Genomic DNA, 27,401 nt, shown 5'->3' with positions numbered 1-27,401 from the left:
TATTATACTGCCAGTACACTTCTGACCAGGCCATTTACAATTTATCTGGATTTTAAAACCATGTGTGAATCTTAGGGACATGCAGTCTGCTTTTGTTAATAAAGTGACGTTTTGGGTGGTGTAATCTGAGTTGCTGCAGCACAGTTCTGCATTTTTATTTTTTTTTACTAATGACCCTGACACCTTCAAACAGGGTCGATACAAATAACCAAGATGTCCCGCCTAATGTATGTGTGACGTCATTGTACCGCGACGGCTAGCGGGCTCGCGAGGGGGCGCGGAGGCGGAAGGAAAGGGGTTACGCTGCGATGCTGTTTACCTCGTACAGCGAAGAAGAGTCGCCGTCGCTGAGGCGCGCTACTGTGACGTAATAGTACCTCGCCTTAGTAACCGCTTTCGGTGGCGGCGCTGAAGGTGAAGAAGCCGTGTTGAAGGGGCGGACATCATCATGTGCTACCACTGCGAAAATAAAATCAGCGCGTCTGCTTCCTCCCCCCCCCCCCCCCCAGAAAGTCAAATAACTGAAATTTGAAGGTCTCCCAGCACTTTCTCCTCCTTTTCTCTTGCACCTGCTTTTTTCCTGCGCGTGGGCTGTGTCCTGTCTGTTTTCGCGCCCATGACTAGTTGTTCACTTCAGGTTCGCTAACGTGAACTGCGCCATTTACTCGCGTTCGAACATCCAGAGCAGCTGTGTTTCTTTGGGAGCTTCTGTTTTTATTTCGGACTTTCGTACAGCTTGGAGACCAAAAATGCAGGAGTTTTGATTGGATAAACCATCCCTGTAGGTAAGTCTACACACTCTGTCTGAGCTAGCTAAGTGCTAACGTTGCTGTTAGCTAAGTGCTAATGACAGTTATCTCTTGAACTCTTCTTGACACAACACCCTCAGGCTGAGGTGTGGACTTTTCTTTTCGTTAATCATGTTAGTGTAATAGTTTTTGATTCGGAGAAATTAACGAGATAAATGCCTTATCATTATCTGTTAGTTTTCGAGAGAAACTGTCATGAAGAAAGGTGGACGTCGTCTGTGTGTGTGCGCGCCGTGTTTTACTCAGTTTAGTTTTTGTGTTTTTGTTCGTACAAGTTACTGTTGTTCCAAACCCAGAGGGTAAATGTTTAAAAACTAACGGTCAAATGTAGTAAGGAAGGTGATCAGGAATCGTGAATATTCTGATAAAGTTTTATGCAGCTATTCATGTGATGAACATTGGTGGAAAGAAACTGTATAAATTTTAGAATCACACATCTGCATCTAAGACTAAGTGGCTCTTTCTGTTAATGTAACGAACACATTAACTAATGTGGCACAAACAAAGCGTGTGGCACAAAGGACATTCCATGCCTAATTGTGGAATACACACACAATAGAATATGGAAGGGTCTGGCACAAAAAGGCAACGCCTAGTACACAAAATCTTTTTCTTTTTTTGGGGGAAGGTACATAAACGTTTATGTTACAGAAGTAGCTGCATAAAGGTTTATCCGGCCGGGCATTATCTTAAAGTTATGGTGCATGGACATTTACACCTTACATGATCTTATGAGATCATGGGCAAAGTGAGTCTGGAAGAGGTGCGTTTTAAGACCCTTTTTAAATGTGAGCAGGGACTCGGCAGTTCTGAGTGAGAGGGGGAGGTCGTTCCACCACAACGGAGCCAGAACTGAGAACCTCCGTGCTTTACCTTTCCTCTGTGGGACCACCAAGCAGGCAGATGTGGAGGAACGTAGTAGTTTGGTTGGTAGTTCTATTGATGCAGTTGTAGGGAATAACCAGGGCCTTGAATTTGATCCGGGCAGCTATAGGAAGTCAGTGCAGAGAAAGGAGTAGAAGAGCTATACGGGAATGCTTTGGCAAGTCGAGCACAACTGTATCTGTATCTGCTGTAAAGGTTTGATGGCAGTAGCAGGAAGGCCAGACAGGAGGGAGTTGCAGTAGTCGAGATGGGATGTCACCATGGCCTGGATAAGTAGTTGGGCAGAGTGAGTTGTGAGGTAAGGATAGATCCTGGAGATGTTATGCAGGATGTGTCTGCAGGTCTGGGTTGTGGCTTCAATGTGCTGAGAGTGAGAGGAAGACTTAAGTCCATCATCACTCCGACTCTTAGCCGAAGAGATGATGTCATGTTTCTTTCTGCTGTTTTAATTTTATTTTACACCATATGTAATGTGCAGTATTCCTTGTGCTTTGTTCTTTACAGAGTAAGCTTTGTGTCATGTACCTTGTGCCATGTTTATGTTGTAGTCTTTGCTTCATCGAGTTTGCCCAATGCCACATGCTTTGTGCTGTGTTCTTTATACTGTTTGACTTATTCCGTATATTTTGTTTCATCCTTTGCGGTGGGCCTGAACAAAGGTCATAGTGGATGATCTTAAGGCTGTATTCCATTACCTGTCTCACACTTTCACTGCTCTGTTTAGGTCTTGATCCCTTCACTGCTTACATAACAGATGCAGCACATGGCCAGTTACATTGCAGTCTTATTAATTGACCTCTCATTTGTCCTGACTATGGTACAGCTATTTTCTACTGCTTATAAATGTGATTAAAACTCATCTAGTCAGGCAGTTGGCTGTTAGTTTCAGACTTGAATATCGCTGTGTCATGGGAGTGTCAGGTCTGTTTTACGACGTCTGTGAAAATGTGTAAAAAGGTTTTTCTGTTGCTTGTTACAAACTTTAGTGTGCTAATTGGCTATATCTCATTAGTTCAGTCATTTACTCTCCAGAAGTTTATACATTTAAATATTATTTTAATCATCTTATGCTTGGATTCAAGTAACCGTACATTTTTTTCAGTTTAATTTAGCACTAGCCAAGGTGAAAGAAAATATAATTTTATAGACAGCTAATTTGGAAATTTAAAGATCTGTTACAAAGCATTTTCAATAAACTTCCTTTGTTATTCCCTTCAAGTTCTTTTAAGGCTAGCAATCAAAAATATGAGTATAGTATTCTAGTGGTGCAGGCAGGAAAAAGCAAAACAGATTTCAAAATGAAAATGAAAGTAATCATGCTGCATGAAAATGCAATACTGTTCTGTATTTATATGTATTATTATTCTATGTTAACATTATTTTAACACAAATGTGTGAAATTAGTGGAAAAAATACAACAAAGCCCTGTTATACAACAAGGCATCCATGCACAGTTTATATATGCTTTTGGTTTATGTAATAGAGTATAAGGAGATTTTTTGTTTTTTTGACTTCTGACATGGTTGTCGGGACAGAACTCACTGATAAGTGGAGAACAACCTATAGTAGTTACTTTAATGAATAGCTGATTAGGTGACTGTTGAAGTCTGCGGCATTAATAGATATGGTGGTTAAGTAAGTATGCAGCCAGGTAACACAAAGCCTGTCGCCATCTTATTTATTTACTTTTTTTTTTAGAGCCACTGCACAGATCAGAGGTAACGCCATGGAATTCACTTGGGTGTGTACCAAAGGTGTGGGCTGTAGCAGATCTCCGTGTACCAGCACACAACTGGCACGAGACGCAAAGCAGTCAGGGTGGGGGTGCCGGCTGTTTGCGACAGGGTTGGTGCTGTGGGGGGTGCGCACTCGCCCGTCCAGCCCACAGTGGCGTGCAGGAGGGGTCTTTGCTCTCAGCAGCGCACGGCGCTTCCCATTGGATCGCTTTCCTTTGTGCAACCAGCGCACAAGGCAGCGGAGTATATTCTGGAGCTTCCGTGTACTCCTTTGTGTAGCTGCTCCGTCTCTGTTCCGTTCCTCTGCTTCTGTGTCGTTCACTGTGGAAACGCAATGTGTGTGAGAATAGAAGTAGGTGCCCGGCATGCGGAATAACTTGGCCTGTGGAACTTTTCCTTGGGCACGCAGGCGAATAGGTGGTTTATATTTTATGCGCGGGAGGCTGACTGAAAATAGAGGTAAGATCTTGAACTAACATTGTTCATAAGTGTCGTGCGCTCTCTTGGGTCTTTTTTTGGGTCAAGTATGAGAATATAGAAAACCTTGTTTGTTGTACTGCGGTTTGTTCCGAGGAAATTGCAGCACGTTTTCCCAGCTCCAGAGCACATGCAACTCAATGAGCAGACACTTGGGTCAAGGACATTCAGGAGTGCGTAGAAGCAGGACTTCCGTGTCACACGTAAAGGAGGAAGAATACTACTCTGTTCTGACACATTTATAACTTTTTGTGCTGATTAGTTTCTACTTGTTGTGCACTTGTAATTATGCTACCTAGAATGATTTATCCATTTATACAGCTTGGTAATTTGTACTCTTGTCTGTTCAGGGTTTGTACCTTCATTAAGGGTGCTGCAACAGCAGTGGGATTGGATCCTGGCACTTCTGATTGCAAGACCACAGCTCTAAACAATATACCTCCAGCTGCCCTCTATTTTTTTTAATATACAGGGTTCATAGAAATGGTTGGCATCCCTGCAGAGTAAATCCAGCCTTTTAGAGGAAGGCCCAAGGTGGTAGAGTAGCGCACGTAATTTGGCTGCAGTCTGAGGTTCCTTACCTTGTAAGCATAGTTACGGAAAAGATTTACTTAATTGATCAGTAGAGTGCAGTCAAAAATGGAACGGCTTATCAAGGGCTCTCTCTGCCCTTTCTCATGAAACACGTTCAGTTCTTTATCTGGTTGGACAGAGTACTTTGAATGCAACCTGACAAGTAACAGAAAAAATTCTGTTTGTTTAAAAAAGAATTAATAAAAAAATAATCAGTGAATAGCGCAGCTGTTTCCCCCAGGATTGAATGTGAATGGCAGGGAAACTGAGGAACCTTTTCCAGATGGCTATTGTTGGACTGACAAAGCCGACGGCAGGCTCTGTAATGTGTTAGCGGTGGCCTGTGTTCATAAAGCTCAGGGTTCATCTTTTAGTGATGATTGATGCGGGTGTTTTCCCATGGAACCACTGTGTCAGAATTTATAGTTCAGTGTTTTAGTTCCATTCCATTTGCAGTCCTTATAAATATTTACTTTTTGACAGTTTCCATGTGCATCTCGTGCCATAAAATTCCACCCTTCATTTGTCACCGCAGCGTTGAATCCAAGGGATGCGATTAAAGGAAAAGAGCGCAAGAGTTTTTATTGCTCTTGTTCTTAAATTTTTTTTATTGTTACTGTTGAAAGACATACATTTTGATTCTCAGTGGAGTGCAAAGGATTGTACAACTTGCTTTTTTATCCATTGGCTTTGCACAGTGTACACAACTTCATTTGCAAATTTGCTGATTTTTATATCAAACATGATTGAATAATTATGGCAGAGATACAAAGAGATAAGGTATCGCTTCTGTATGTGTGAACAAGAGGAGCAGAGTTTGCATTGAAATGACCTTTGTTGTTATATCTGCTTAGTGGTGGGGGTCCAAGGTTCCCCCTTCCCCCCAGTTTTACAGTAGTATTATATAAGACGTGAGAGCACAGTGGCCCGGGGGTACAGATGTTGCCTCTCAGTTCTTGGGCTCTGGACTCAGGAATGGGTTTGAATCCCAGATCAGTTTGTGTGGAGATTGCATGTTCTCCCTTTATTTGTAATGTAACGTGAGCTTTTGTCCACTGTAATGCTGCACTGAACAAGCAGTTATTGGGGGTGGATGGATGGATAGATTTTATAATGCAGTATAAAGTAGAACGCCCAGAAGTCTTTACTGTAGGACGATGCTGAATAAAGATATATGCAGTTATGGATAAGCTTCAGTCTGCGCTGAACTTCAACATAGTGACAAACTTCAAACCCTGTAAACATCTGTGTGTGTGTGTGTGTGTGTGTGTGTGTGTGTCTAAATGAAGACTTCAGAAACATCTTGACAATGCCTTTCATTTGTTAATGTGTATGCATGTGTGTGTGCACGTACACACACATCCACCTGCTCTTGCCTCTCCACAGCAGTCTGAACATGATACTAGATAGGGGGAAACAGGATATGTTTCCTGCATGTGCACCCCACTCCCGACATTGCTGCAGACACAGTGATGATCAGCTTCATGTGAATGTGGTGGTCCATCTAAAGGGATTCTTGTTCCTCCACGTTAGTGGTCTCATCTGAACCACCTTCACATGACCACACGCCATCCTCCCTCTCTGAACTGTCTGCTCTCGGTTCTCTGTATCCTTCGACCGCTCATTCCTGACCCTAGTTTGGTTACCACATCTGACAGATAACATGTCAGATTACCTGTAGAGTACTATTGGTATCATATACTTTATTGTCGGCAAATGGACGTTACTGAACTCTGCAGTATTGTCATCTTACTCTATATTAGGTACAGCCAACTGTTTTGTCAAAAAATCCTTTGGACCGAGTCAGTAAGATGATATGAATGTTGAAATGAATAAATGTGAATATGGATGAATTTCTACTAATAAGTGAAATATTCCAGGAATGATAAATATTCTTCCAATAACAATTCAAACTTAAGGTATTAACCAGCATTCGCCGTTTTTTCGACTACTTGTCAGTAAAGTGAATCTGTCAGTATTTATTTCCACTTATGGGAGAGCATTGCATAAAGGGGACCCCCTGCATGTATCAGTTGCTTTTCAATGGACTTTGCATGCTTTTCAATTAATTCTGTTTCTGTGCTTCTGGCTTGGTTTTTGGGATTGGGCCTCATTGATGCAGTTTTCACTCTTGCAATAAAACATTGTTGGATGTTGTGCACTATAATTTAAACATGGCACAGACACACACTACACCTTATCTGAAAAGGGCAGTGAAGATTTTGACCCCCAACTACCTGTCCTTAACTGCAGTGTCAGAAGCCCTGATGCATTTCAATCTGCTGCAGCAAAGCCCAGTCGACATGGCCTCTCTGTGCGTAAGAACAGCATGAGCCTGGTGTCTGTGATGGGCAACAGACTGATTTGGTGATAGTGATGTCCGTAAATGTTGTGTAGGCCACTGTCTCTGCATCTCCGGCAGATTCTTTTTTTAATCCCCTGATATCAACTGTAGGACTGTTTCAGAAACCACATGTGGGTTAATTTCCTTTTTTTGAAACCCTCAGTGCTGTTTGTGTGATGCAAGATACTCATAGCAGTAACACTACTGATGGACTAATGTTCTGCATTAATTGGGGTGTCATGTGATTCAGTAGCAAATAAGGCTGTAGTGGCAGTAGTATGTAAATAGCGTATGGTCAGTACGCTGGTTCCATGGGATAAGGACAGTATTAAGGACAGTTGAGTATTAAATTATGGAAGATGGAGCCATTTCTAGTGTATTTTTTTTTAGTTACATTTTCTCACTATTTTCTGAACCTGCTCAGCCTGTTTAGCCGCTAATCTATTCAACTCCCATAGTGTTTGCAACTCATGTCTATTGTTCTTAGGTTGGTGATCAATGACAAGATAAGTGTGATGAATTGTCAGGATTTACCTGTTAAATTTACATTTAGTTATTGATTTAGGTTTTCTTTAATGTGACTTAGTTCATCTAAATTATTTACCCATTTGTACAGTTGGGTAATTTTACTGCAGCTGAAGTTTTAACCTGCAAACCTTAGGTTCCAAGGCAGCAGCTGTAACCACAGGCATGTCCTCATGTTTGCAGTATGATGTTAAGGTGGACACTTATTTCATTCACCTTGTTTTCTAATGGAATGTAGTGTTTTTTGTAAATGCCAGGACCCCCCTTGACACTAAAGTTCTGCTCTGCCTTTCCTCCTCAGTGCGATGTCTTTGGTTTTCTCGCGCTCCAATTCCAACGCTATCAGCAAGAAGGACAAGAGACTCATGGCTGAGGTGAACGCCTCCCCTCTCAAGCACTTTGTCACAGCCAAGAAGAAGATAAATGGCATCTTCGAGCAGCTGGCTGCATACATTAAGGAGAGCTCCACCTTCCTGGAGGGTAATATACAACATCCCAATACCCATTGATCTGTCTGTCTGTCATCAGTGTTACTGTCATTCTGGTTTGTCATGTCTACTTCTAAATGGAGTTAATGAACTCTTGCTAAGTCATTTACATTTTCAGTAACCTATGTTCTCACTTGAAGTCTGTAAGTATGATAGTCTTTAAATGCGAGGTCTGTTTTTGGTTAAGTCCACAATGAAAATCAATATGTTGTCACATGATATGATTTTTGGTCCAGATGCATTGAAGCAGTGCAGGAATGTGACCTGAGAGATGATTTTTTTTTTTGGTTGGCAGGATGTAACAGTTCTGGATGTTTTGATTTTCTTGGATAGAGACTTATAAAAATGAAGAGCTGGACCCAGTCACCACAGAGGAGCAGGTGGTGGAGGTACGAGGCTACCTGTCCAAGGTGGCTGGAATTGGAGAGGTCCTGGCCAGGAGGCACATGAAAGTTGCCTTCTTTGGGAGGTACGATATCACAGACTAATAAATTAACATGCATCATTTTGTTAGCTGTGCTCTCATTTTATCATTTGTCATGTAAATGGACCTCTTCTCCACCCCCCCCAAACTTCTAGGACGAGCAATGGAAAGAGCTCAGTGATCAATGCCATGCTCTGGGACAAGGTCTTGCCCTCAGGCATCGGACACACCACCAACTGCTTTCTCCGTGTCGAGGGCACAGATGGCAACGATGCCTTCCTGCTAACAGAGGGCTCCGAGGAGAGGAAGAGTGTCAAAGTGAGTCCTGCCTTGTGGCCAGCTGTGTTGATTGCATAGCTGGACATAGAACATTTATGTTTATTCATTCTGTAGACGGAACTCAGACTTAACAAAAGTGCTTTAGATACTGAAATGATTATTGAAACACAGTTAGTTCCACAGTTTTTGAAGGTGTGTATTACACAAGTAGCTGCTTACTGCATTGAGAGCCTGATAGGAAATTCAAAGGTGATTGTGGCAGGTGATATGATGCACATTTATTATCTATCAGGAGACAGAGTGACTAATAGGTCCAAAAAAGATGGGTTGGAGACCCTTTTTCAATGCTCTAAGGGATTCAGCAGTTCTGAGAAACAGACGGAGCTCATTCCACCACAAAGAAGCCAAAACTGACAATTGCCGAGCTTGATTTCGAACCCATGTGAGTAGGATCACCAAGAGGCCAGCGGTGGAGTAGTGCAACACTCTGTACAAATTGATCAAGTGCTGTTTGTGGTTCCTGCGAACCAAAAACTCTTAGTAGTTGGTGGATAAACCTTGAATCTGCTGCAGCCAAGTGCTGCCCGACAGCTCTGTTTAACCTATGAAAACATTTTACTTTTTTGATCATAATTTCCACATTCAGTATGTAAATCCCAGTCCTGATTCATCTACAGAATTACTGCCCACAACAACACCCCATTACAGCAGTTAGATCCGAACATCTCCTTGCAGACAGATCTACTCTCAGTGCACATGCAGAACTTGCAGAGCTGCGGTTTGGCTGAAACTGTTTCAAACATCTGGGTTTTACATCCTCCCAATTTGGTTAACCGCTAAAACCCAGTAGTCTTAGAGGTGGAACAAGTGGTTCTGCTGCCATCATTATAACAGCAGAGGCACTACAAAGTGTGTGTGTGTGTTTAGAACATGCATAATATTTTTGAAGTGTCATTGGTTTGGTATCTCTGACAGTGTTATAGAAATTTAATTTCATATTATAACTTATTTTATCTCGCATGTTTGTCCAAGGTGAATATTAGGTTTGTGCAGTGTTTTACACTTTTGTTAAGGGATGGCAAGTGCCATCAAGCAGAGGCTGAAGCTTGGAAACAACTCGTGCGGAAGTGGTTTACCGTTTGTCGACTTCTGTGGGAGGATAGCGATGTGAACGCAGCGACCACATGCAAACTACACACATTCAAAGCAATTCAAACCAAGACCTAAAGCCAGTCTCTGTAAGGCACCAGTGTTACCTGCCCTGCCACCGTGCTGCTTCTCATTTATACAGCAGAGTAATTTTTACTGGTGCAGTTCAGGGCAGGTGCCTTGATCAAGGTTGCTGGGATGGGGTTTTGACCCTGAGCCGTGCCTCTATGGCTCAATGGCTCTAACCACTATTCTGTGTGCTGCCCCCACGTGGCCCTCGTGACAGTTTATCTCAGTATTGCATTTGCAGGGACAGTGGTCCGGCTCTCTGTCCCAGACCTCTGTGGGTCTATTATTAGCCTTGTGCTGGGGGGTATGTGGAGGGCTGGTCAGCTGTCTCTGGACCTCGCTCTCTCAGACGTGCGCTTGCAGATGTCCTCTATGGCGTGGTTCTGCATGCTGCGCACTCCCCTTTCAGGGGACACATCTGGTCTGCTCATCTCCAGTCTTCTGGATGTTTGATGCGGGGCCTCTAATTCATTCACTGCAGATTGAGGTGTTCCCTCCCCTGATGGACCATCATGTCTGAACTCCTGTCCAACAGCCTTGTGTTGCTGTGTTCACGTGCTGTCAAACAACGAATATGCAGTGTTAACTCAGTGCTGGTTTCACAGGTTCTCCCGCTGGGCTCTATCATCTGATAAGTCCCTCATGTGCTGCAGCTTCGAGGAATGAAAGAGTTTGTTTAGACTGGCAGAGTTTAAGTAGAAACGATTATCCATCTATTGTCACTAAGTAAAATCTATCGTCACCGAGTAAAAAAGTGACCTTTTTTGGCTCTGACTGGGGTTGGAGGAGAATGGAGAAGAGCAAAGTGTGATGCTTTCTCTTTCAGACAGTGAACCAGCTGGCGCATGCGCTGCATCAAGACGAGCACCTGGACGCAGGCAGCCTGGTGTGTGTCATGTGGCCCAAAGCCAAGTGTGCCTTGCTACGCGATGACCTGGTGCTGGTGGACAGGTGAGAGTCCACCTGAAGCTCGCCTTCATAAAAGCCATTTGGTTTTAATGGAACTGGTGGTGAACAGTGTGCTAGTGGGTACCTCTCCAATCTCAGCCTTTTCTGTAGGTCTCGTAATCTGTAAAGGTTTAGTTATGACTGGTTTCCCTTATCAGTGTTCCTTTTTTTTTTTTAAAGCCCTGGGATTGATGTCACCACAGAACTGGACAGCTGGATTGACAAGTTTTGCTTGGATGCAGATGTGTTTGTTTTGGTGGCAAATTCAGAGTCCACGCTGATGCAGACGGTGAGTTGAGTCCCAAAGACTTTGTCCCTCAAAGGTCAAAATACAAGCTGATGTTGCATGTGTTTAGTGTGACTTCGTGGTCTGCAGCGTTTCACCGACCGTTTGTTGCTCATGTCTGCTTGCTTATCGGCACAAAGAAACAGAAACTTTGTCTCCCCAATTTCAGGAGAAGTCGTTCTTCCATAAAGTAAACGAGCGCCTCTCCAGTCCCAACATCTTCATCCTCAACAACCGCTGGGATGCCTCTGCCTCTGAGCCTGAGTACATGGAGGAGGTGAGATTGGTCCAGCTGGAAACCTGTCGTCCTTTCCGCGGTGACCTGGTCTCACCCCCCACACATTCCTGGTTGCTTAGCAGATTTATCCAAAGTAAATTAAAGCAACTCGTGGTCTTGGAATTTGTCTCTTAATGCAGCTCAACGTGTTGCTCAGGCTCTTTTAAGCTAAGGAGCTTGTGTACATGTCAGTGCCCAGACACGATGGCCTTAAATGGACAGCACGTGGCCTGGGGATAGACACTGCTCTATGCTCAAAGAATCCAGGTTTGAATCCCACTCCTTCTGTAGTACTTATAAGCAAGATACTTACCTTGAATTTTTCAACTTAAAAATATATTATACTGATTTACCCATTTATACAGGTGGGTAAGTAGCTTAGTATTTTAATTTGCTTTTGGAGAGCAGTGCCACCGTAAGAAAAATATTAGTGATAATGGTAATAATTTGGGGTTCCAATCCAGAATATTTCAACTCAGGGTCCAGTTTCTTAACCACTTCCTCAAATGCTGTCAGGGATGAGCACTGCAACCACTGTGAGACTCCATTTAATTTCTCGTTCAGGCTTACATAATTTACAGCAATTTTTGTCCAGTTGTCTTTGGCATGTGTAAGATATTGCACAGCTTTATATATAAAGCTGTGCAAGTGTAGTAATTTGGAATGTGGTTTGGAAAATGTTTTGAGGGGCAAGAAAACACTTTGAGGGGAATCTTAATTTGAAGTAATTTGCATAAAAATTTCTGCCTGTAGAAGTTTTGCCCAGAAAATGTTTCAAATGACTGTTCAGTAAAGCAGAAGGACGTCAGAAGTGTATATTCAAATTCTTCTGGATTCTTTCAGAAAATATACATATTTAATGGCAGTTTCATTTATGGGAATGTGGTGCTGCTATACATTTACATTTAGCTGACACTTTTCAACACATTGACTTACAATGTTAATCCACCTACAGTTATTTACCCAGTTATACAGATGGGTAATTTTACTGAAGAAATTCTGGGTAAGTACCTTGCTCAAGGATACTACAGCTGGAGGTGAGATTTGAACCTGTAACTTTTGGGGCCAAAGGCAGCGCTCTAACCAGTACACTACCACCTGTCCCAAGTTGAAGTCTTCAGGTTAAGCTTTGTTGATGAAATAGATGCTTTTTTTGACAAAGACAGGTATTTAGATGAATGCTTTTTATTTAAAAAAACAAAATAGTTTTGTTTGACGAGGTGTGTCATCAAAGACTATTATAACTGAGGTGTAGGGAGAAGGTCGGACGACTGCAGCGTTGGGTTTTCACAGCTGCCGAGGACAGTTACACCAACCATTGAAGCCCTACGTTGTTTCCTCAACTTTAAAGTAGCTTTGACATGCTCCCCCTCCAGGTGAGACGACAGCACATGGACCGCTGCACCAGCTTCCTGGTGGACGAGCTGGGAGTGGTAGACCGTGCCCAGGCCAGTGACCGCATCTTCTTCGTTTCGGCAAAGGAGGTGCTCCAGGCGCGGGTGCATAGAGCCCAGGGCATGCCTGAAGCGGGTGAGTTTTAAAGGGTTCAACTATCACCGCTCCCATAGCAGGAATCATGATGAGAGCTTCTGTGAAACATCCTCCTAAGATGTAGCCATTCATTTTTGTTCACTCTAGAGCACATATATTTAAGTGTATTTCTACATTCAACAACGCAGAGTCTGAATGCACCTCGTAGAAACATTCTGCGTTTGTAAATTAAACCACATGTTTGGAGGTGAGGCTTGGAAGAATTCCTAGAAGTCCTAGAAAACATCCAGAACCTTTCTTTGTACAGCGTTAATAGGATAAATGATTAGTAACAGTATATGTTGTAGGAGACTGGAAAACCTTAAGAATTTCAGTGAGACCATTCACACACGTTCTCTTTTAGTGCAAGGTAAATCTTGCAGTAAATTGATGTCAGTAAGTACCACTGATCTTTCACACTGCTTTTCTTTCAGGTGGCGCCTTGGCCGAGGGATTCCAGGCGAGGATGTTCGAGTTTCAGAATTTTGAGAGACGGTTTGAGGTTGGCCTGCCGAGTCTTTAATGATTTTTGTAACGGCTATGTGGGCTTGCGGAATCCTCAAGGTGACAGTTCTCTGTTCTCTTCCTTCTCCTTCCTTCCTCCATGTGTTCCACAGGAGTGCATCTCGCAGTCTGCAGTAAAGACCAAGTTCGAGCAGCACACAGTGCGGGCAAAGCAGATCTCGGAAGCACTGCGCCTCATCATGGATTCAGTCCACATCGCTGCACAGGAGCAGAGGTGGGTGGGATAGCAGGAAGTTATATATTATGTGCTAAAAATACTACCATTCATAGCAGAACGTACCATGTGCATTAAACCTGGAGTTGTGTTCATGAGCTTCCAATTTCAAGTCCTAAGAGAAGCACTTCTTTTGTGCCGGTAATAAAGGTGCCTATAATAAATCACATACAGCAGTATAATTATGTAAATTTGTAAACTTAGTAAGATCCTTAACAGTATTTAGTATTCATTTTACCAGCGTCTTATAAAGGAAGTGTGATATATGTGTCTGAGATGAACCGTTGGTAATTAGTCCCGCTGCTGCAGGACTACATCTGTGTGTAAAGGTCTTACACTGTGTGTTTGTCTGAAGGATTCACTGCCTGGATGCCAGGGAGGAGCGCCAGGACAGGCTGGAGTTCATCGAGAAGCAGCTGGACCTCCTCACCATCGACTGTAAGAGCAAGATTAAGCGGATCACAGAGGAGGTGGAGAAGCAGGTGGGACGTGGCTCACAGCTTTTTTCTGTAGTGACTAACAGTGTGATTTGGTTTTACGGTAATAGGGGGCAGCTGGTAGCATAGTGCTTACAGCTGTTAGCTTTGGCCCCAAAGGTTGCAGGTTCAAATCCCACTTCCAGCTGTAGTACCCTTGAACAAGGTACTTACCCTGAATTGCTCCAGTGCCATTACCCGTCTGTACAAATGGGCAAATAATCGTAAATAGGTTAACACTGTCAGTTGCTTTGGAGAAAAGCTTCAGCTAAATCAATAAATGTAACGGTCATAGCACAGATCAAATGTAACGGCAAAGCACTATTAAACATAAATACGGCAGTTGTCACATACTATTTCAACATTCTTTAACATTTGAATATTTGTGATCAATTTTAAACATTATAAATTACTTGTTGACATCAGAGCATGTCGACTTGAGATGAGGTTAACACAAACAACAAACTATCGTGTTACACAAGGATGATCTGCAGGTTGAGGCTGTTTGCTCATGTCTCCATTTGTTCTCCCTGTGCCAAATTATTTAGCCAGATGTGCCATTCCCTGAATATATTGATTCAGTATTGATCGGTTAGCGATGCATGTCCCATTAGCTCATCACTCTCCTCTGCAAAATGCGACGCATTAACTTGCAAGCGATGATTTCAAAGCCTGTGCTTTTCTCTGCCTGGGCAGGTGTCCAACGCCATGGCGGAGGAGATCAGGCGGCTGTACGTGCTGGTGGACGAGTTCCACTTGGACTTCCACCCCTCCCAGGTGGTGCTGAAGGTCTACAAAAATGTGCGTGCTCCCTCACTTCTCTGCTCTGATCTCTGTTGCTTCGGGAGGGTTTTGGCAGAATCGGCGGTTCTTTAGAAATGATTTAGAAACGTTTCAGTCTCAGATTTGTTTTAAAAATGGTTTAATCTCTTTTTTTCATTGAACATTTGATAGACTGTTGTTCGGCTGTCACACATGAGAGATATTAGTTCCTTTTATCTATCAGTGTCTTGTGTAAAGTTCCAAGTCCATAGTTGTGTTGCGTTTTTTTAATAACGTAAAAACATTTGTGCCAACACAGACCTCATGCGGAAGGGAAATGTTCGTGCTGCTGCTTTTTTCTGTTTGTGTTCACATTTGTTTTCTTGTTTGTAGTGCACAGCTTTTGGGATTATGATTTTTATTATCACTGCGATGTGCCTAAAAAGTACACAACCCGATTGCTCAGCATTTCTCTTCATACGCATTTGAATGGCCAGATGTGCTGTAATGGGATGGACAAAGAACTGCTCGCTTTTGTAGCCGTTATTACGTAGTCATTTATTGGAGGAAGAGTTGTTTTGCTGCAGATATTTATTGCAGTTTGTCGACCCATTCTAGGAGCTCCACAAGCACATTGAGGAGGGACTGGGCAGGAACATGTCGGAAAGATGCTCGACTGCCATCACTTCGGCCTTGCAGAGCACCCAGACCGAAATGATAGGTGGGTCCTTCAGTCTTCCAGCCAGCTGTCTGCAGTGCCAGTGTCATTCTTCCTTTGTGTGTGTTTCCGAGTCACCGACCGTGTACTTCAGGTGCACGGTGGGGATTAGTATGCCATACTTACTGGAGTACAAGTCAGCCTGTTACCACGACCCAAAATGAAACTATCAGACCTGATAACCTACATGTGTGTAAATCGACATTTTGGATTTCTTTGTTTAGGTGCGGGTGTTCAGACAATAAGTGCTTCTGTTTTAATTTGCATGGTGTCATGTGAGGTCAGACTACAGCTTAATGAATCCTTCTTCCCACCCTGTACCTGTGTCCCGTGGCCCCCTGCAGAGGGCCTAAAACCCCTGCTCCCGGTCTCCATTCGCGAGCAGGTGGACAAGCTGGTGCCGCGGAAGTGCTTTACCCTCAGCTACGACCTCAACTGTGACAAGCTATGCAGTGACTTCCAGGAGGACGTCAGCTTCCACTTCTCCCTGGGCTGGACCATGCTGGTCAATCGCTTTCTGGGTCCCAAGAACACGCGCAGGGCACTCATGGGATACAACGACCAGGTATGATCACTTTGGGTATCACCATGACAACCAGCCCTGCCTTTAGATGCTGTCATGTCACTCTTAAATTGTTTGTCTGGAAATTAAAAAGGATATAAACACCACATCCAGCACTGGTGGAGATAAAACAGGAGAGGGGCAGTGGGCACGTATGTATAAGTTGTACCCTTTACCCACCTGCAAGAACCATCCTGTGTCATTAGAAGTGTCCCCCAGTCTTTCTGTATAAGACCAGGAGGCCTTGGAGTTGGGAGGTGCTATTCTGGGGTGAAAAGTGGACATTTGTGATGTACCTGTCAGACACTGTACCAGTTCAGTGTGTTTGTTTATGTTTTTGTTCTTCTTGTTGTTCCCAGGTGCCCCGTCCACTGGCGGTTACTCCCGTTAGCACTAGCATGCCTCCCTGCCCACAGGGCTCCATGACCCAGGAGGAGCTCATGGTCTCCATGGTGACAGGCCTAGCATCACTCACCTCCCGCACCTCTATGGGCATTATCGTCGTGGGAGGCGTGGTAAGTGAGGTTGCCTCCTACACTTTGAAAGGCTCAAGTTTCCTGTTTCTCCTGAGACCTCCTGACCTGATGCTCTCGATGCCTCTTCCAGATCTGGAAGGCAGTGGGCTGGCGACTCATCGCCTTGTCAGTCGGCCTTTACGGGCTGCTCTACGTCTACGAGCGTCTCACTTGGACCACGAAGGCCAAGGAGAGGGCCTTCAAGCGCCAGTTTGTGGACTACGCCGGCGAGAAACTGCAGCTCATCGTCAGTTACACCGGCTCCAACTGTAGCCACCAGGTCCAGCAGTAAGTTCAACTTCTGCCCCCCCCCCGAGCCCACGTGATCTAAACTGGTTAAAAGCTCTGGTTGAAGCCATGGATTGTCGTGCTTTTTGTACTGGCTCACAGGAATGTCTCTTTTATGCCATGTGAGATTTTCCTTGCTGTGAAATTAATATGGTTCGTAGTTTTGTGGACCTGCAGAAATGTTCATCGCCACCTAGTGGTGAGAAAGTGGCGCTTCACTCACTGGACATCTGTCAGCTTCCTTTGAGAGAGGGTTGGACACCCAACCTGGACATTTGTGGCCAGTCAACCAAAGATAAAGCTAAATAAATTAATTTCAGAGCTCTAATGACTTTCAAAGTCAAATATATACTAAAGCACCTGAACTTGAGTGGAATAGAAAACATTTACATAATGTTATGAGAAATGTCAGAATTTTCAGAAATATTTTTAGTCTGGTTAATCTAACTTAAATTGGCCACACATTTTTATGAAGTGACCACTTGTGGATATTGGCCTATGCTTGCCTACCACTCTTTTGAAAGATTAAATTTGCAGTTTTGTTGAATAGTAAATCTGGGATGCATTTTAATTTTTTGTTGAATCATTTATGTATTGTTCCACCAAGTTAATTTTACTGTGAAAAAACAATGTTATTACATACATTTAGTGCACACTCAGTTGAAAAAATAGATTAATGAAAAGACTACACAGTTACTGCTTTGAGTTGTGTAATCCATATACGATTGACACTGGATTGTTTTTTGTGTGTGTACCTCAGGGAGTTGGCTGGTACTTTTGCTCAGCTCTGCCAGCAGGTTGATGTGACTCGACAAAACCTGGAGGACGAGATTAAGGACTTGAACAAGAAGATCGAGCTTCTGGATGGCGTGCAAAGCAAGGCCAAGCTGCTGAGGTGAGCTGTTGATGGATCCGCATGCAATCCAATGGTTAAAATGCAGTTATTGTTCTATAGCCCAGCAAAAAGTGCTGTGCTCATCCACCCCTGGCTGCTCTGCAGACCTCCTAATGAGAAGTTCAAAACTGAAACCTATAAATTCTTGGTTTTGGCCCCAGTCTTTTTAACTGAGATCCCTCTGTTCCTCAGAAGTGCTAAATTCCTCCAAGCATTCAAGAGGGCTCTCCGATCCGTCTGTTTTGGACCCAGTTTTCTCCAAATATCTAAACATCCACATAAATTTGCATCACAGCATCTACGTAATTTGCACCTGGCTCACTTTTGGCTGCTACACAAAAAAAGGGTGGTGTCACGCAAACCAGCTATGCTTTGATAATTGTGTCTGTATCTGAGGCTCTTTGTGGTGAAATGCACCTTTGTTTATTGTGCATTGTACAACACTTTGTTGAAAAGCATCTTTTGAGCAAATGTAAATGGTCTTCTATAAAAGCAGAAAGTAAATGTGGCCTCAGTGTAGTTTATTTTTGTGAATATGCTTTTCCTGCCTTATTTTATTACATGGCTTCCATAAAGTGTAATTGACCCTTTGTGCATTTTTCCTTCAGGAATAAGGCTGGATGGCTGGACAGTGAGCTGAACATGTTCACCCAACAGTACCTTCAGCAGGGTCGATAGAGGACAAAGACTCGGCCTCAAGGACGTGGCACATCGCTCGGCTCCCCACCCCATTTTTGTCACTTGTGTAAATTATTCACCCTCTTGCTTTAAACTTTTTAGTGTGTTTTCTTTCCCTCTCTTGTTAATTTAAAGGTAACACCTTTTATCCACTTTTATAGATGGGAAAACTGTGATACCAAATACAGCCCTGCCATGTTAGAGTATACATTTCTAGAACATGCTGATTCATTGTTTTTTTTATATGCATATATACACGTGTGTGTGTGAGTGTGTATATGTATGTATGTATATGAGATTTAAAATAAGATGCCTTTAAAATAGTACAAACTATGTGCTGCTCTGCATTAAGGCAACTTTGAGAATCACTACCTAGTTATGTAATTTCTAAAGCTTTTTTATTGTTTAAACTCCAGAATTAATTTGCAACGTGAAGGTCTAATTTAAAATTCTGATTATTTATTAAGCTTGACACTATTCTGTCCTTATGTTGAAATGCAGGTTGCTTTTGGGGAAAAAGCATTAGATAAAGGAATGAGGATGTAAGACATTTTACCTGTAGGTGGGCTTTGTGAGGCCAAGTGAGGATGGATGTCAGAGGATGTTTGTTGGAGAAACCCTTTTAACGGGTGTCATATTACCAGAGTGCCCACTCAGTGTGGGGTTCCAGCTCAGAAACTGCACATGAAGCCATGCTAGGGGTGTAAATGGAGGTGTCATGTGTGTGATCTGGGTTCTGGTGCAAAAAAATGGTGATGAGCTTACAAGGTGGTAAACGTTGTCCAATTTGTTGACACATCTTTTTAATCAAATCGGCATTCTCTTTTCTTTGTCTACATTAATGTATTCCAGCATGAGTCCATTGGTTCAGTAGGAAGTAAGCTTTTTTAGCAGGATAGGGTTGGTCAGTGAGCGACGCATCCCAACCATCAACTCGATATGTCTATCAGAGTTCGTACTTTTGTTCAGACTGTACCCCCCTAACGGGAGATTTCAAGAAATTGGTGCAGGGAATCTGCAGAAAAGGAGTTTTCGCAAGCAGAATATTTACAGAAAGTGGATTGTTTACCATTGGGGGAACATGGTCTTTTGAAGTAGTTTGTCTTACAGCTTCTTCATTTCCTGTGGAAAATGCAAAAATAAGCAAAGGATTACAATACAGATGGCTCTAACTAGAGTTTGTCCTTTTTACTGGATTTCCAAAGTGGTTTTTCTGCTTCATTTTTCTTTTCACCACTATTTTAATTGAATAATTTGTAAAGTTGGTACAGTTATTTTTCTTCCGAAAAATGCATAAGCTTCTGAGTATGTAGTACAGCAAACTGAGCAAATCCTGCGTCGATTAACAACTATCAACTATTGAACTGCAGATAAACGGACAAAGTCCATTTGAAATGAGTATTAATTCGAAGGCCTTCTTTGAAACATTTGTTAAGGAGCAGTTATGGCTCTTTTGCCAGTTAGGTGGTGGTAAGAAGTTATTTGAACAAACTAAATGTTTCCGAATGAAAACATGCACTTTATCTTTTGCTGCTTTTTGTATTCTTAATTTCTGTGTCACTCTCTTTGCGTGTGGAGCAGGATCGAGTAAAGTGTAAAAATGTACTGGCTTGTGGGCCCGCTGAGGCTGACAGTAGATGCATGCTGTCACTTGTAACCCATATTGTCTTGTCATTCCACTCGTAAAGGAAACTCATAATAAATACGACAAATCACAGAGGAACGGTTCTGATTTTTGTGTGGAGCGTTCCTTTTCTCGGTCAAGTTTCTCATCAGAAACCGGTGATGCAAAAATACATAAATATTGTTCTGTTTATGCAAATCAATATCTGACCAGAAGTAGGTAGCCAAACACCATACTGAACTACATTTTGATTCAAATTAACCTCTTTAATGCTCTAAAGCACTAGCAATATTCACACCTTAAGTAGTTTTAACTCATTAAAATATATCCATCTATTCAACAAATGAAATCTTTTTTCAGTGAAATTAGATAACTAGATTAATCAAATAAATGAAAGGCCACATTTGCTAGCCAATCAGGTAGGCTAATAAATAGAATTCTTAGAATAAATGTAAATATAAGTAGAGCTAAAGGTAGTGCAAAAACTGAAAAGTAACACATTAAAATGTCCAGCTGCTTTAATATAAAATTAGGAAAATGTGCATAAGTTTTACCCTGTAGAAATTAAGTTCTTCAAAGTTAAGACCATGCAAAATGTATTTTGTGTAAGTGAGGTTTGTAGATGTGCCTCACTGAATATCTCAGTAACATAATTTAGACAAACCCCTATAAAATTCAACTTATATGAAAATGTATTAAACTTTTTTTTGTAGAGATTTGCCATCGTATTCACCATCCATACATCAAATAGGACATCAATGAGGGTGGGACAAATCACAGCACTCAGCTCTGATTGGTTAAAATGAACTTGATTAGTGTCATTATAGGCAAAAGTGTTAACCTTTTATTTGTTAACACGACTGATTCGTCATGTGGGTTTTACATGATTTGTCATATATAGCTATGGGAAAGCTGATGATGTAGTGTGTTTGAATACTCTACATGAAGAATATGCTGTAACTATAACTTAATATAACAAAGTAATCTAACTGTTGTTACTAATGGTTTGCAGTAAAAGTGACTCGAATTAAAGCTAAAACATCAAATGCAATAAAACCCAAAGGTAACAAGAAGAAAGCTGCAGGATTGCAAAAGAATGAAAGTATGTTTTTTCCTTCAAAAATTCTCCAGAAATGTACTTAAGCCCAAATAACAGAGTAAATGTAATTCCTTACTACCCCACCTCTCAATGTGAGCAATATTCTCTTGTCGGACTAGTGTGGCTTAATCTTATGTTCATTTTACGGTGTTATAGTCACATAATCAAATTCCCTCGATTAGCATTTGTTTCCACCTCAAGGATGGATAATTAAATACCAGGGTAATGGTGTTTAATGTCAAATGTGCCAGCTTTCCCCAGCATGCTTTTCATAAAAAGTCCTATTTAAAATGAACATTTTCTCAGCTAAATTATGATAATGAGTCCCGCCTTTGACACCTGTCAGGAGCTGTAAATTATAATGCAATGCTTAATTAAAGAAAACTAATTAAGTCTTTTTTTTGAATTAGGAATTAATTAGGAACTTTTGTGTTATGTGGCCCAGCTGAAAAATGCTCAACTTGTTAATGGAAAACTTTATATTTGTTCAAAGTTTTCACTTGCTTACATAGGTACCACCCCCCACCCAAAAAAATTCCAGTGGGAAATATTTACTGTTCATGGAAATGTAAATTTTTATAAGTCTTTTTTTTTTTTTTTTAATTCAGCAGTTCCCAGATACATTACACTGTACAGTGATTAAACATTTCACTGCTAATTTATCCAGATCACCTGGCTAGTTTACCTGACATTAATGGACTCACCTGTGTTTCACCTTTTATTATTACTCCTTTTACACCCCCCATAAAAGGACAAGCAAGCAGTTTCCCACTGATCCCTCCCAAGGAGGGTAGTAGGACATGAAGGAGCAAAAACAAATGTTGTAAAGTTCCATAACACTAATTATTGTCCTGCCCATTACCTGAACTGCTCCTATTTATAAAGGCGCGGTAATTAAGTCGGTAACGAACTGAGAGCCCCCCGCGTCCCAGAGCTCATTTGCATGTTAATTATCATTAGCAGTGAGGGAAAGCAGTGCTAAACAGCTTTATTAGCAACTTAATCATTTCTTTCTTACATGAAGTTTATGCTCGGTGTAATGTGAGCGTAGCCCCGGGAGTTTATTAAATCAGATTATGGTTGGATGCTTCTGCTGTGGTTGGGGGTTGGGGGTGCTCAAGGGAGGTCAGTCACACCCCTCCACCTCCTACCCGTTCCCCTCACTCCTTTTCCAGCACACTTTTCTGGGGTGAATTAATTGTTTCCGGGAGGGGGTGCTTACTAGGCCCATCCTACTGTCTCTGCTCACAGTCAGTTTAATTACAGCAAATGCATGTAGTTACAGTGTCTCTTTGATGTAGCTGGGTAATTTTACTGCATCAATTCAGGTAAAGTACTTTGCTCAAAGGTGTTACTGCAGTAGGTGAGATTCGACCCAACAACCTTCAGGTGCAAGGTAGCAGCTGTGACCACTGCACTCTTAGCTGCCCTGTTCTGTAGAAAAAAAATTTACATATAATGATACAGTTTTGAGAAATATTTATGCTGCTCGTGGGATAACGGTCTGAGTTAAGATCTGTGCCCAATGGAGGAATATCCTTAACTGTTTTATTTCTCGAGTTTGAAAATGGAATGGAATGATTTTTTAACAGTCATTTAGAAAGGTACATGCATTTTTACTATGGAACATGCACTCGGGTTATTTCTTTTAAGGTAATAATTCTGGTATGAATTTCAATTGTGAACTGGGTGCTTGTGGAGGTATGAATTTATTAATGACAATGTCTGTGTTGGGTTAAATACATTTGTTTACCATGTATACTGGGTAATATTGTGTCAGCTCACCCCAGTGGAGTGACATTTAACGTTAAAACTGAAGCTGAAGTTTATATATATTATACATCTATACGTGTGTGTACATATGTGTATATACATATATTTCTATATACTGTATACATCTATATATACATATGTATGGATGCATATTATATACAGATGTAAACAGTATATAGATAGAGATAGAATATGTATGTATATATCCATATACTGTATATCTATATAGATATATACAGTACATGAAAACAGATATAGATACATTTCTACATATATCTGTATATGATATATGTATGTATAAACACACACATATATACATATATGTATATATAAATATACCCTATATATGAATATATCTATATAGATATATACAGTACATAAAAATAGATATAGATACATTTATATCTATACATATAACCACATGTATATTTATATATATACATATATGTATACATGAATATACCCTATATATGTATGTATATATTTAAATTTCTTTCATTATTTTCAGGAGGTATATATGCAATAAATGGAAATATTAAGGATTCTTTAATGAGATCCAGAAAGGATAAATAAAAAAGTGTCGGACTCTCGGACCGGGAGAGGGAGACAGAGTACAACTATTTCGGCACAAAACGTGTAACTGACATGGTTATTAAATTATAATTTAGGACGGGAAGAATTTATCAAAATAAAACTAAATAAACAAGTGAAGTTGATCGTATTTATATATTTAAAATATACAGTAATATAATTTGAATATTATTAATGACATATGTGCAGTTTTATTATAGAATAATATGAAAATAAAGATTTAAAATTACTGGCTTTTAATTCAGCGCGCAGCTTAATGTAAGTTTGGTTCTGTGTGTGTGTGTGTGTGTGTGTGTGTGTGTGTGTGTGTGTGTGTGTGTGTGTGTGTTTTGTTGCTAATTAAAAACTCAGAACTGTAACAACCAGGCTCGTTGGCTCGCTTTTCTAGAAGGATATTACCGGTTCTGTACAGGTTCCCAGAAGTGTGAATTTGTACACACAACTTAATTAAAAATGTGGTAATAAAAGAATTTTTTACAACGGAAAGTGACACCAATGTCCACAGTAAAGCGCAGTGCTGCGTTTCGGGGGCGGAGCTCAAATAAGTGATTAATTTCCAGCGAGAGGATCCGCGAAGTGACTGAAAACGAATTGGAGGCGCTAATTAAATAAAGGGCAGCGGCGCGAGACGGGCGCGTCGGGGCGCGAGACCAAGCAGATGAGCACGCTGCTCCTCCGTCCGGTCCGGTCCGGTCCGGTCCGGTCCAGCCCAGGGAGCGGAGTAATAAACCCTGTGTGCCGAGATTTGGGCTGAAAGATAACAATTAATTTTTTATGAATAATAATTTTATTTTTGTAATTTATTCAGTGTTTATGAAAATAATGTTATTTATTAAACAAGAAATGGAGAGCAGCAGTGCGCTTCTCCTCCGGAGACTTAACCGGTGACGCTGTGCTGCTGCTTGGTTGGGGTTGCAGCTCCTCTCCGCCACATGGGGACTAGACCCCAACACTCTCTACCACGCGGGGACTAGACTCACGGAGGGGCTGCGCACTTGGGACACGCAGCTTCGCAGCACATCGCTGTGAAAATGGCCCATTGTGAATTTGTAACTGTAATTATGGCCAACAGGTGGCATGGTGGTTAGAGTTTCAGTGGCTACCCTGCTGTACAAAAGGGTAAATCAGGGTAAAGTGAAAAATGTTACACTCTAACTCACCTGGGACATGAACTTTAGGCTAATGTGTACTATGAGTGGACTGACACTATATGTAATACAGCTTATATACATTTATACACATGTAATATATATTATGTACCGGGGCAGCCAGTAGTGTAGTGGTTAGAGCTACTGCATTTGGACCCACAGGGTCGATTCCCACCACCACCTGCAGGACTGTTGAGAAGGGTACTTACCTAGGATTGCTCCAGTACGTTCATTCAGGATAAACAGGAAAAGATGTTATACCCCACGCGTATTTTTCAACGGCTGTTCCCAAGGACCCAGTCCAACCACCAGCATGAAGCCACAGAGAACAAGACCCAGCACAGCCACCATACATCTCTACAACCTGAGACCAAGCAGCTTAACTGACTTCTCCAATCCACCCACCAAACCAACAAACCAGTCCCACCAACAAAACCAAACCAACAAACCAAATCTAACCCTCCTACAAAAAACCAAACCAGGTCTAACCCACCAACAAAAAAACCATCAAACCAACAAACCAAGCCTAACAAAAACCAACCATCAATCGAAACCCACCAAAGCCAAACCAACAAACCAAGTCTAACCCACCAACAAAAACCAAACCAAGCCTAACCAACCAACACAAAAACCATCAAACCACACCTACCAACAAAATCAAACCAACAAACCAAGCCTAAACAACCAACTCAAAAAACCAACCCAACACCAAGAACCAAACCAAGGCTAACCCACCAACACAAAAAACCATCAAACCACACTCACCAACAAAATCAAACCAACATACCAAGCCCAACAAAAACCAACCACCACACCAACAAACCAAGCCCACCAACTCCATACAACTGAACCAAGTCTAACCCACCAACAAAAACCAAACCAAGCCTAACCCACCAACACAAAAACCATCAAACCAAACCCACCAACAAAATAAAACCAACAAACCAAGTCTAACCCATCAACAAAAACCAACCATCAAACCAAACCCACCAAAGCCAAACCAAGCCTAACCCACCAACACAAAAAAAAAAACCAACCATCACACCAAACCATGAAACCAACCCAACACCAAGAACCAAACCAAGGCTAACCCACCAACACAAAAAAACCATCAAACCACACTCACCAACAAAATCAAACCAACATACCAAGACCAACAAAAACCAACCACCACACCAACAAATCAAACCTACCAACTCCAAACCAATGAACCAAGTCTATCCCACCAACAAAAATCAAACCAATCCTAACCCACCAACACAAAAAACCATCAAACCAAACCCACTGAAGCCAAACCAAGCCTAACTCACCAACACAAAAAAAACCAACCATCACACCAAACCATGAAACCAACCCAACACCAAGAACCAAACCAAGGCTAAGCCACCAACACAAAAAAAACCATCAAACCAAACCCACCAAAACCCAGCCAACAGACCAAGCCTAACCTACCAGCCCAACCAACAAACCACACCAGCCGGGTACCAACAGCAAAATTACCCAGGTGTATAAATGGATAAGTAATAATAGGCAGATTAAAACTTCAAGTCGCTTTGGAGAAAACCACGAGTTGAATGAATAAATGTTATGTAAATATATAACTGTATTTAAACAGTATAGATATGTATTTGGGAATATGTGTAATTCGCTCTTTGTAATAAAATATGTTATTGCAAGGTTGGGATGACCAGCACGTATTAGCAGTAGTATTAAACATTAAACTCACGTGTGGGGAGGATGAATTAAGCAATTTTAAACAATACGAAGCTCACCCCCCCCACTGTTACACCTATGTATTCCTCATCATTATTATTATTATTATTACTGTGGAGAGCGGCTGCACACCAACCGATCCCGTTTAAAAGGCCGGCGGTGTCAGCGGAATACTCGCAGTGCTCCAGAGTGCCCCCTTCGTGCGGGGCTCCGAACCCACAGCCCCATTGACCCGTCTGGGTCCAATCAATTAATGCGTCATTAACGGTCGGAGCCACGCATCATTAGAACGGCATAATTGGTACGTTTGTTTGCGGATCTTATTTCTTCGTGTTGAGGTAAAAAGAAAAAAGAAGAGAAAAGGAAGAAAAAAGTCTCCTTTAATTTCAAAGTGGCCGTGGGGTTAAAGGAGCGCGACTCGGCCGAGTTGGGCTCCGAAAGCCGATACGGGCCGGATTAGCGAACTGAAAGCCGCGGGATGTTTTCCATTCCTGGATTCTCGCAGGTACTGCGATTAGCGCTGTAAGAAACACTCTTTACTCTGATACAAGAGGGAACCAAGGAATACGCACTGAGTAGAATGACATTCGCAAAAGTATTGAAATTGCTTTCAATGAAACAGTTTGATTGGTTCCACTGTGACCCGAACCAACAACCTTCACAATGTTGTCATGATGAACTGTCTTTCACTGCAAAAGCCACTGTACACTCTTGTGATTCTCACACACACACACACACACACACACACACACACACACACACACACACACACACACACACACACACACACACACACACACACACAATGTCTACAACCACTTGCTTGGAACTGGAGCCTAACCCAGTAACACAGGGCACAAGGCCAGAGGGGGGAGGGGACACACCCAGGACAGGATGCTAGTCTGCTGCAAGGCACCCCAAGCAGGACTCGAACCCCAGACCCACCACAGGGCAGTTCCCGGTCAAACCTGCTGCATTATTTTTATATATCATACTAATTATATAATAATAATAACAGGAC

General features: G+C 41.9%; 1 protein-coding gene across 2 annotated transcripts; it reads left to right on the top strand.

Moving 5' to 3' along the window:
• Positions 1-494: 494 nt before the first annotated feature.
• Positions 495-20,144, top strand: mfn2 (mitofusin 2). 2 transcript variants are annotated; one of them, XM_018736610.2, is made up of 18 exons: positions 495-785; positions 7,651-7,829; positions 8,171-8,306; positions 8,417-8,579; positions 10,585-10,709; positions 10,887-10,995; positions 11,162-11,269; positions 12,646-12,799; positions 13,234-13,301; positions 13,417-13,538; positions 13,894-14,020; positions 14,711-14,815; positions 15,395-15,497; positions 15,839-16,059; positions 16,416-16,571; positions 16,663-16,859; positions 17,620-17,754; positions 18,363-20,144. In XM_018736610.2, exons 2-18 carry the CDS (start codon positions 7,655-7,657, stop codon positions 18,430-18,432), a joined length of 2,274 nt encoding a protein of 757 aa, XP_018592126.1. In that variant the 5' UTR covers positions 495-785; positions 7,651-7,654; the 3' UTR covers positions 18,433-20,144. The 2 variants fall into 2 exon arrangements, with proteins under 2 accessions (XP_018592126.1, XP_018592127.1); XM_018736611.1 differs by lacking the exon at positions 495-785 and adding an exon at positions 3,666-3,889.
• Positions 20,145-27,401: the final 7,257 nt, after the last annotated feature.

Source organism: Scleropages formosus, chromosome 2 (genome assembly GCF_900964775.1).
Source record: "Scleropages formosus chromosome 2, fSclFor1.1, whole genome shotgun sequence".
Lineage (NCBI taxonomy): Eukaryota > Metazoa > Chordata > Actinopteri > Osteoglossiformes > Osteoglossidae > Scleropages > Scleropages formosus.
The sequence above is the reverse complement of the archived record's forward strand: the minus strand, read 5'-3'. Positions and strand labels throughout refer to the sequence as shown.